Here is an 11,384-nt window from a genome sequence, read left to right on the forward strand (position 1 = left end):
AACATAACTACATCAACAACTAGACATAACCCCTTGTAGTCTTTAATTATTACGCTTTTGGTTGTACTCTTTTTCCTTAGCTAGGTTTTTTCCCACTGGGTTTTTCTTAGTCTAAGGTTTTTAACGAGGCAACCAATGTAAATTACGCCCCCATGCTCAACTCAGACTTAAGGGGTTTGTCACAGTCTATTAAGGCATTCAGACCGGGAAGACTTTGCTTGTAACAAGTTGGCCGCCCGGAGCACATTTTACTTCTCGAACCTGACGACTCTCGCAGATTCAAGAAGTGGGGGACTTGTGATGGGTAAATACCCCAAGGGACTACTGTAGAAATATAATGTATAGTCCGTGTATTATTGTACCCTAAAAGGTCGGGTGTCCCTTAGAAATTGTTAAGGGTTAAATGTAATATTATATTCCTGAAGGGTCAGGTCCTATTTCTATATAAAGGACCTGACCCTCATGTTAATGGCATTCTGAATCATTGGGACCCTTGCCTCTCGGCCTCTCTCTCTCTCGTTATTCTCTCTTCTTCTCCAAGAAGGAAGCCATGGCTTCCTTTCCCCTTCTCCCTGTATTCATCCATACACACTCCATACACTACATCATACACAATCAAACACACGTGGTGTAAATCCGTACCCCCGTTTACATTTACACCATCAGCCGGACATGTATAATAATGCCACATTCTAGTTTACCTCTAAGGTGTAAAAACATGATAGGTTGCGGAGTAAAGCTACTTCTACGCATGATAAAGAGAATGGAAAGTTTATTGAGCTATTGTTCAATACACTTTAATTTATTCAAACGATTACAAAGATGAATTGAAGGTTTTATACGTAAGAGATAAAAGAGCGAGAATCAATTAACCTCTGAATTTTCCTTAACCAAAATCAGTTAATAGTTTTACTAAGTTGTATTATCTAATTAAGCCGAAGCATTCTTCAAGCACTCCCCTTCCCCTACTTGCTCGCAAGTTAGAGTTTACATGCAATGTAACCCCATCTTGAAAATGAAACCTTGAAAAGTAAGTGGAGCATGCAGAAACCTGTTATAGATCAGACCTCTTAGTGTCCATACAAGTTGGCTAATGAGAGTCTGTAAACCCCGACCTTGAGTTGAAGTGAAGATTGAGCTAGAAGAATAAACCTTGAGCATTTTGAGCATTCTTAACATATATATCTCAACACTCTGTGTGCAGTCTGAAGATGTATGCATGTAGAACAGTCTAGATATTGTAATAATTGTTGAGTGACAGAGCTAATATATGATCTTGTAATAGCTAGGTGCAATAGTTTGCCAATTAATCTCTTGTTCTTTGGAGTGTAATATCTTGTAAATTGTAATGCCCGCATTTTCAAGACATATTTCCTTCATTGATGTATATTCCTTAATTTAGGAGTTGCTTCTAGCCCTAGAAAAAAACATAAGAGGACCTAAGTACTTAATTTGGAATGTTGTACGTAAATGGCTCTTAATGTGTTGTATCTACAAACCATTAGGGCTAGCCAACACAAGATCATCTTATGGATAAATTAAAGACGAAGCGTAACCAATGGAGAAAATCCTATATAGAGCTTACACTGTCCTTTTCTCTTGAAACCTTATAATGTGTTGCGAACGAGCTAGGAAAGATATTTGGAAGTAAATTATATCACGGATCATGGTCTATATTGCATTGTGAATTTAATTCAAAATGATATTCAGATTATGTGCATATGTATATTATTTGCACATAAATAAATTAAAGACATATAATATGCAACTAACATATTATATATTTTGTGTTTGTAATTAACATATATATGTGCCTTCAATTTATTTAAATGCACATAATTATTAATTGAAGACACATAATATATTAACTGTAAGCATATATATAATTTTTGGATCAATGGGAATCCCCCGTACAGAAATTTATAAAGAATTAGATGCGGATAAAAATTTTATAACATTGTAGAAGAGTATCTCTAGTAGGGCTGTCAAAATGAGTCGAGGCCCGCGGGTTGGCCCGCACCCGTCCCGCAGTGGGGCGGGTTAGGGTTTTAAAAATCGAGGCCCGCTAAAGAACGGGCCTAAATATATACAATATACTAAATCACTAAATCCCTAGAATTCTAAATTAATAAGTGAATAAGTTATTCGGAATAACCTAGCGCCCAGCCTGCCCTCAGCCCTGTCACGTAAACGTAAATCACTAAATCCCTAGAATTCTAAATCTCATCACTCGATCAGCGATTCAGCGAGAGAAGACAGAACCGCCGTCCGTGCAGTCCAGTCGCTGCCGCCATCTCGCCGACCGCCGGTCGCCCGCCAGCACGCCAGCCGTTGCCGTCGGCCCGTCGCGTCTCCAACCGGTGCCGCCAGCGCTCGCCTCTGTTCTGCGTCCATCTTCCTCTCCGGCCTCCGCAGGTAAGGTTCATTACTTTGATTAATGTCTATTTCTTTTTCATAGTAAGAATCGAAATTACTAATTACAAAGATTCAAGATATTAGCATTGTAGCTTGATTACTAATTAGAATTAAAATTACTAATTTCAAAGGTTCATTACTGATTTAGCTTGATTACTTTGATTAATGTTTATTTGTTTATTGTTTAAGTTTGTCAGTTTGTGTACTAAGCTAGTAAGCTTCATTACTTTGTTTAAGTTTGTTTAATTGTTTAGTGATTAATGCATTTTTTTTTTCACAGTAAGATTCTAAATTACTAATTATTAAGATATTAGCATATTTAGTAATTTAGCATGTTTAATTGTTTAAGTTTTTTAATTATGAAATGAATTCAACAACAACAACAACAACTAAAATATATATATATATATATATATATATATATATATATATATATATATAAACCCGTGGGCCGGCCCGCGAAAGCCCACGAAAAAAAGCCCGTGGTGGGGCGGGCCCAACGGGATGGGCCGGCCCGCTATGACAGTACTAATCTCTAGACTCTAGAGCTAGGCAATAGCCTAGGCGGGTCCCCCTTCTCTTAGGACATCTTCAATAATATTGATATTTTATTTTATTTTATTTTATTTTATTTATTTATTTTTTTTTGCAGTTTTTGGTGTGTCAATTAGGAAAGAGAATGGAGGGCAAAGAAAAAAAAGGAAGAAAAAAAAAAGAAAAAAAAGACTGACAACAATTATTTTTTAAAAAAGGAAAAAGCTTAAAATACGTGGCCAGTAGGCTCATGTACAGCACACGCCCACTCGCGCGATCTTTAGACTCCATGCGGCTTCAACTGCATTTGTTTTTCTTTTTCTCTCCCTCCACGAGCTTCACAAAAACTAAAAAAATTGCATGAGAGAAAATAAACAAAAAATTACTCTCCATATTTGTTAAAAACCAGCATTTAATTTTTACTATTTCAAAAGTTATGAAAAAAAATTCTTATTGTGGATGCTCTTAGATAAAAATAAAATAAAATTAGGAGTATAAAAAAATACTCCTTAAATAAATAGGAAAGAGGATTTGTTACAGCGGGACCGAGAAATGCTCCTCAGCAGCAAGTGTTCTCAGTTCCAAGCTTCCCGCTTACCTACCTTTGAATCCTCCCATAACCCACACCATCAGCTTCTGCATATAACTCAGAAGCTCTTACTCTACCTGCAACAATGCGTTTCCGCCAAACAAATCCAACAAATCCATACCCAATTCCTCATTCGTTCCATTTACAAACCCAACTTTCTTCTCCGCAAAATCATTCACCTCCAAGACTTCAACTATGCCAATCTTTTCTTCTCCCACATCCCGTCCCCCAACGAGTATGGGTTCAACATTATGATCAGAGGGCTTGCTACTACGTGGCAAAGGTTCGATTTCGCCTTACAATCTTATTGCAAGATGAAGTCTTTAGGCCTAAAACCTGATAACTTTACTTACCCATTTGTGTTCATATCTTGCGGGAGCCTTCCGGCTGCTCAACTTGGCAAGTCAACTCACTGTGAGGTGGTGAAAAATGGGTTGTGCCTGGATTTTCACGTTAGGCATTCCGTGATCACCATGTACTCAAGGTTCGGTAAGTTGGGATACGCGCGGAAGGTATTTGATGAAATGACTGAGAGAGATTTGGTGTCATGGAATTCGATGATCTCAGGGTATTCTCAGATGGGTTATGCTAGGGAGGCGGTGGAATTGTTTGGGGAGATGAGGAATCAGGGGGTTGAACCCAATGAGATGACCCTTGTGAGTGTTCTTGGAGCTTGTGGGGGCTTGGGGGACTTGAATTTGGGGAGGTGTGTCGAGAGCTATGTTCTAGAGAAAAATTTTGAACTAAATTCCTTCATAGGCTCTGCTTTGATTAATATGTATGGGAAATGTGGTGATTTGGCTTCAGCCAAGTGGATCTTTGATGGCCTGAGGAAGAAAGATGTGATCATATGGAATGCAATGATTACAGGGTGAACACTTTTTTCTTAATTCTTACAAAATTTTCATGATGCCCTGCAAAGTTTCTTTTGGCCTTTAAGATACCTTGTTATGTTTTATTTATTTATTCTTTTACCGTGATGCAGAGCATCAAGTTTTATTTCTACTCCCTCACTTTCACTCCCTTACATGGCAAGCTATGATAAGTCATTTTCACTATATGGGTCCTACCAAAAGTGTTTACTTTAAAGGGTATGAGTGTGAAGAGTAAAAGTTGGAAGTAGAATTTGGGAGTACATGTAGCATTTCCAGAGTATAAAAGTGAGGGAGTAGAAATTGGCAGTATGTGTAGTGAAACTCCATCATTTATGTTTTCCAATGCATGTGTACTTTTGTACTTATTTCTGCTGGAGTCTTACACTTCTACATAAATTACATTACTTTAATGTGGAAACCAATTATTAGTCCTCTTGTCCATGGAAGGTGACACATGATAGTTGTGTTTGTTATCTCATTAAAATGGCTACTCACCTGAAATGTAGAAGAAACATGATACTTCTATCTAGAAAATAAGTATGCACCTAAACATAGAGACCTGGGAAGGGGTGGGATAGGCAGATAACAGAAGGAGCTTAGAGGAGAGGTAGTGCCATAGTAGTTAAAGACATTATCTTCATGTCCAACAGCTACACTTCATAGAATGAAAGTGTCTTATATGTCTTGTATTATGGTGGTAGTTTCTTATTGTTTTCACTTCTGTTTTCTATATTTTCTTATTTTGATATGCTTTCTATCTATGACAGATTTGCACAAAATGGATTTTCTGATGAAACAATTTCATTATTCAACACCATGAAGGAAGAAGGAGTTAATCCTAATAAAATCACATTGGTTGTAGTGCTCTCTGCATGCGCCTCTATTGGAGCCCTAGATATTGGGAAATGGATTGATGAATATGCATCAACAAGAGGTTTGAAGCATGACATCTATGTTGGTACAGCATTAATTGACATGTATGCAAAATGTGGAAGCCTGGATTCTGCATACCAAATTTTTGAAAACATGTCCATGAAGAATAGAGTCTCATGGAATGCAATGATCTCAGCTCTTGCCTTTCATGGGAGAGCCTTTGAGGCTCTGTCTCTATTTGACCGCATGTCAGCTGAGGGTGATGTTAACCTCCCAGATGATATCACATTTGTTGGAGTACTTTCTGCATGTGTGCATGCAGGACTGGTTGATGAAGGTTACCGAATCTTTAGTTTGATGAAATCTCATGGACTAGTTCCAAAAATTGAGCATTATTCTTGCATGGTTGATCTTTTGTCTCGTGCTGGTTGTGTAGAGGAAGCATGGGACTTAATTGAGAAGATGCCTGAGAAACCTGATGAGGTTTTATTAGGTGCAGTGCTTGGTGCCTGCCGCAAGGTAAAAAATGTGGAAATTGCTGAACGTGTCATGCAGCTTATTCTGCAGATGGAACCATCAAATTCCGGTAATTATATAATTTCTTCAAAGATATATGCACATGAGAAGAGATGGGATGAATCAGCAAGGATGCTCAGATTGATGAAAGAGAAAGGGGTGACTAAAACACCTGGTTGTAGCTGGATTGAGATGGATTCTCAAGTTTTTGAGTTTCATGCTGGTGATTCATTAAATCAAAACACAACAGAAATTTATGAAGTTCTTAAGTTGCTATATGAGGAGATAAAGATAGAAGCTGACACATTAACTGCTGATTTTGCATAGAAAGGTGTGATTTAAGAGATTTTCTCTAAATTTGTTGACATTATAGTGTGATGCATGCCTAAAATCATTATGTAGTAGTAGGTGGTAACCTCTGATTCTACCTCAAATACCTGATAATAGATCGGTTTTCAACCCAGTTCTATCCATATGTGGATCATCTTGAGACCCAAAAGTAAATGAAATAAATGGAGAGCTCAGCAAGGATGTTGAACAATTCTCTCCTTTTCTATTTCCAATATTTGGATTTGATGATTATATTTTTATGTGATATTAGAGTATCCAATCCTATGGATATTACTTTTCTAATGAGTATGTCATTACTTGTTTATTAATATATTACGGAGTATAATATATTACGGAGTATAATATAACTTTCTTACAAACTCAATACCATTGCAGGTGACCTTTGGGAATAAATTGTTGCATTTATACTGTTTGCTCTTGATCTGACATTGTTTTATTGAAGTTTGGGGCATTAAAAGGAAATGTTACACAGCATATTGATGTTTCCACTGTGATTGCTTGCCAAAAAGTGGGAATGATCAGCTTTACCATTTCCATTATCTGCTATACTTGGCAATTAGGTTTCTTCTTTCTTGGAAATTAAAGTTTATATACAGGTTTTTCCACATTTGACATCTACTGGAACCAGTAGCCCAAGATTCTTAGACTCTCATAGAGTATCTGCTATTTTGTTTTTTGTTTGTTTTTTTTGAAAAGGATCTGCTATTTTGTTAAAACTACTTGAGCCTATTTGTAAAATGTATTACCATGCCCCTTCTTTCCAAAAAGGGGAAAAAGAAAATCTGAGTAATCTTTTCAGTACCTTTTCAATGCAAGAACACAGAAATTTTAAAAAAATCAGAGAGAGGGAGAGAGCAAGGGGGAGCAGCTGGTCTTCTTCTTCTTCGTTCGACGCTGACGAGAAAAAGAGAGAGAGAGAGAGGAGTCGGCTTGGTGTAGGTCTTTTTCGCACCACCATCGTCACAACCCACACCAGTAGGAAAGGCGTGCGTAGATCAGAGCAACAGCAAGGCGAGCAGGACGCCGGCGATGGAGGAGCGAAGTCGCCACTGCCACGCCAAGCCGTCACCACTATCGTCGTCACACCAAGCCACTGCCATCGGCATCGTTGCATTGAGCTAGGTTCACCATTGACAAGGAAGGCTACCACTAACCGCCACACTGTCGACCCTCTCTCTCTCTCTCTCTCTCTCTTTCTGGTCGGCACCGAACGAAGAAGAAGACCAGCTGCTCCCCCTTGCGTTCTCTCTCTCTTTGTTATTTTTTTAAATTAAAAAAATAAAATGACAAATTTGTCCTTAATTGAATTCATTCGCCGGAAAATAGTTGCTAGTGACCGGAATGTAGCTGGAATTTGATTGGAAGGACCAAATGTGGTAGGGATTTAAAAGTCGTGGGACCAAATTTGAAAATTTTAATAGTTAGGGACCAGATGCGGAAATGGTCCATATTCGTGGGACCAAAAGTGGAAATATCTCTCTCTCTCTCTCTCTATATGTATATATATATATATATAATGATCAAATGTGAACTAGGTTTATCGTGATAAGTGTTGGCTAATTTGATCCATCCATCTAGAAGGATCAATGACTAAAAAATGACGGGGTCAATTTTATAAATATAAGTATAAGGGAATCAACTTAGGAATTCCATGCATCTATTTCTTAAATGTGACAAAACTAATTATATTGTAATGTGTAAGATGCTTTAGAAAATATCTTCATTTTAAAAAGTAACCATGTCATTTATCAGAACTTTCAAAAAAGGGGGAAAAATCAAACAACTTGAGATACACAAAACAAATGACCAAAGGAGTTACCATATTTTTTTTGAAATTCATGTGTACATTGTTAGAATTCCAACACGGATGAGTTGCCAAAAGTTCTCTAACCACTGGTTTGAAGTTTGCCTATAGTCAATTTGATCAATTAAACATACATCACATTCTGGTTCACCAATTTTTATCATTTTTGTAGTGAAATCAATGCATCAAAAACATATAAGTGTCAATAAATCACTTACCTTTTGGGATCTGCATATTTAACTCTTCCTCAACCAATAAAATGGAGAATTTGATGAAACAAATTAAACTTTCTTGATCCAAAAGACCCCACACCGCCTGAAATGTTCAGAACAAATCCTCATATGAGAGTTAAAGAACTGCATAATTAATACAGAGAAAGTTTTCATGATTTTATGATTATTGAAGCTTTTGTTGTATAAACCTAACTTTAATCTACATATAGATTGCCACGGAGCAATACAACCAACATTATGTAGAACATGAATACTTACTCAGCTCCACTAAAAATGGTGCCACTATCAAACTCATTCAAGCTTGAAATTGATTCTTTGATGTTGAAGTCACCAACTGCATCTAATTTGTCATCATCAACTGTGACTTCATCAACCTTATGGAGTCTTGAAGCAAATATATGAGACAATGGAGTGGTGGCAATTGTTGAACCTCACCAGCCAAGATCTTTAATTCCTAAGACATTTAATTAGCTTGTATTAATTACTTCTTCAACCGATTCCATCACGATAAGTGGTGGCTCCTACTTAATATTAATAATGTTTCTGGTTTAATCACCCTTGTTCTGTCAAATGCAAAAAGTTTAGTGGAATTGGAGCTTCATACAAACTAGATTTCAGGATTGATTCCTCTAGAGTAGAGAAATTTGTCGAGCCTTCAAATGTTTTTTTGATTAGGCGAATCAAATTGAAGGTAGTGTGCATCATTGACTCCTTTTAACTTAGTCCTCTCCCGGATATAAGTGAAAGAGATACGTCGATAATATGATTTTGCCCATTCTCTATCACTTCTTTTGGTATATATATTTTCAGCATTTAATTAGTGCAAGTAATGCATACTCATTTTTCTTACGCTATTCATGTTTGCAACTCATATAACAAAGCTAACACCTTTAAATCTAATATAATTATGAAAATGAAACAACAATCGTCCAAAAATAACAATAATATTGTTTACCTATTTTAGATTCAAATCGGTTCTTTTGGAATATTAGCAATAGTAACCCAATTGCACATAAAACACTAACAACGAAAAGAAGCAGAGAAGCAATATAATGAAGATCGACGAAGACAATGATGACAAACCTATCCAAAAGCGAATTAACAAAACTTAGAGTAATTCCAACCAAAAGTAGTATCTACTACCTAATACCATACCAACTACAATAAGTATTTAGATATTTTTTTTAGAGAAGTGTAAACATTAATTTAATGCCAATTATAATGAACTTTTCCTACCTTGCATTGATATACTTTGAATTATTTATTTAAATACAAACATTGGACATTAAATCAATCGCGCAATGCGTGTGTAAAAACTGGTACTTACTATGAAGGTGAGTGTTGACCAAATTAAATGGAAGGAAAAGAAAAGAAAAGAAAAGAAAACAAAAGGGTTTCACTAAGCTAAACAAAATAGTATTAGAGTCCACAATACAAGCTGAACATATGTCTATGACACAATTATTTGTGCATATCAGCATATTTGTAATTCACTACTATTTTATCTACGCCCTACAATTCTAGCTTACTCTCAAAATATAATCAATACTAATCTTATTATTAAAATGACAAAAGTACATAATTGTTGCAAAAGTATTATAAAATATTTACAATTTTTTCATATTTTGAAAGCTTGCAAATACTATTTGAATTTTAATAATAATAATAATAATATTATTATTATTATTATTATTTTTTGAGTTCTACTGACTCAATTACAATGTAGTATAATCAGATGACTCCATTAAGGCTCAAACCCACTCCTTTCCACATGGGAGTGTACATCGAGTGCCGCTTGACCACAAGGTCTTTGGCTTATTATTATTATTATTATTATTATTATTATTATTAAAGAAAATCTAGTTGGCTTTCCATGTCATATTGCAATGAGGGGAATTGCATGGATAAAACATGGTTTTAGATGTTGTTTTGACTTTGTGAGATGGATACACTCAAGAATTAAGATTAAACATTGTAAAAATACTGTATAACAAAAGAGTAATATTTTCCTCCATCTCATTTTATGTATTTAGCTCATATATTTTTTTATTTTAATATTTATTGTAATATTTAGTTTTATTTTTAAAAAATGAAACTAGTAGGAATATTCATTTGCATATTCTCCTTCAAGGAAATGGAATCAATGTATCATTTACGCAGGCTTTACAGTACATAGAAAGTGAAATCCATGAGTACATCAAAAGGCATTATAATGGAAGATAGAATATAATTATTGGATCACTGTTCTTAGTTTTCATTTTTCAACACTAAAATCATTTCACAATATGGTTTGTTGTGTTAGACTCCAAGTCAGCGCTTTGTTTCGTGTGTGTATATATACACAAAGTACAGACGTATTGAATCATAGGAGAACAAGTTTTTAGGGAAAAATTAAGAACCAATCTTAATTTTACATTTGAAAAAACTCAATGTACTAAATCAGATTTTTTTAAAAAAAAAGCGCAATGGCATTTTTGTAATTATCACCCATTTTAATATGCAAACTTGAACACTAAAATATGTAATTTTTTTTTAGACTTTTTCAGGTTTACACATTTAGTATTAAAAGATTGCACTTGCAAAATGTAAAAGTGCCTTGCACTTAGGATTTCGATTTTAGAGTTTATGACTGCGTTTTGGTTTTATTTGGTTTAGTATTTCACTTTTTTTTTTTTAGTACTTAGGGTCTAGCATTTACGGTTTAGATTTAAAATTTAGCTTTTTCATTGATTTTATAAAATTTATCAGGTTTGTATTTTTTTTTTTTTGAAAACTAGATTTGCATATTTAAGTGTTAAAGTTTGCATGGTGAAGTTGATGATAATTATAAAAATGTCACCGTGTATTTTTTTTAATCTGATCACATCCGTCAAATTTTTTACCACTGTTGCAAAAATCCCCGCCTAGGCGCTAGGCGCTCCTAGACCGAGGCGAATTGCTCGAGTTAGGTGACCGGCCGCCTAGCGCCTAACTCGACCGACTGGGCCGAATTTGGTCGAGTTAACTCGCCTAACTCGATAGAGTTAGCCGAGTTAACTCGAGCGAGTCGGCCTTGTTAATTTTATTATTATATTTATATATATTTAAATTTATTTATTTATACAAGTAAGAGAAGTACGATATATATATATATATATATATATATATATATATATATATATATATATATATATATATATATATATATATATATA

General features: G+C 35.2%; 1 protein-coding gene across 1 annotated transcript; it reads left to right on the top strand.

Annotated features, from left to right (window-relative positions):
• The first annotated feature begins 3,350 nt into the window (after positions 1 to 3,350).
• Positions 3,351 to 6,412, top strand: LOC116012716 (pentatricopeptide repeat-containing protein At2g34400). The gene is made up of 2 exons (XM_031252360.1): positions 3,351 to 4,409; positions 5,181 to 6,412. Exons 1-2 carry the CDS (start codon positions 3,502 to 3,504, stop codon positions 6,127 to 6,129), a joined length of 1,857 nt encoding a protein of 618 aa, XP_031108220.1. The 5' UTR covers positions 3,351 to 3,501; the 3' UTR covers positions 6,130 to 6,412.
• The last annotated feature ends 4,972 nt before the right edge of the window (positions 6,413 to 11,384 follow it).

Source organism: Ipomoea triloba, chromosome 3, assembly GCF_003576645.1.
Source record: "Ipomoea triloba cultivar NCNSP0323 chromosome 3, ASM357664v1".
Lineage (NCBI taxonomy): Eukaryota > Viridiplantae > Streptophyta > Magnoliopsida > Solanales > Convolvulaceae > Ipomoea > Ipomoea triloba.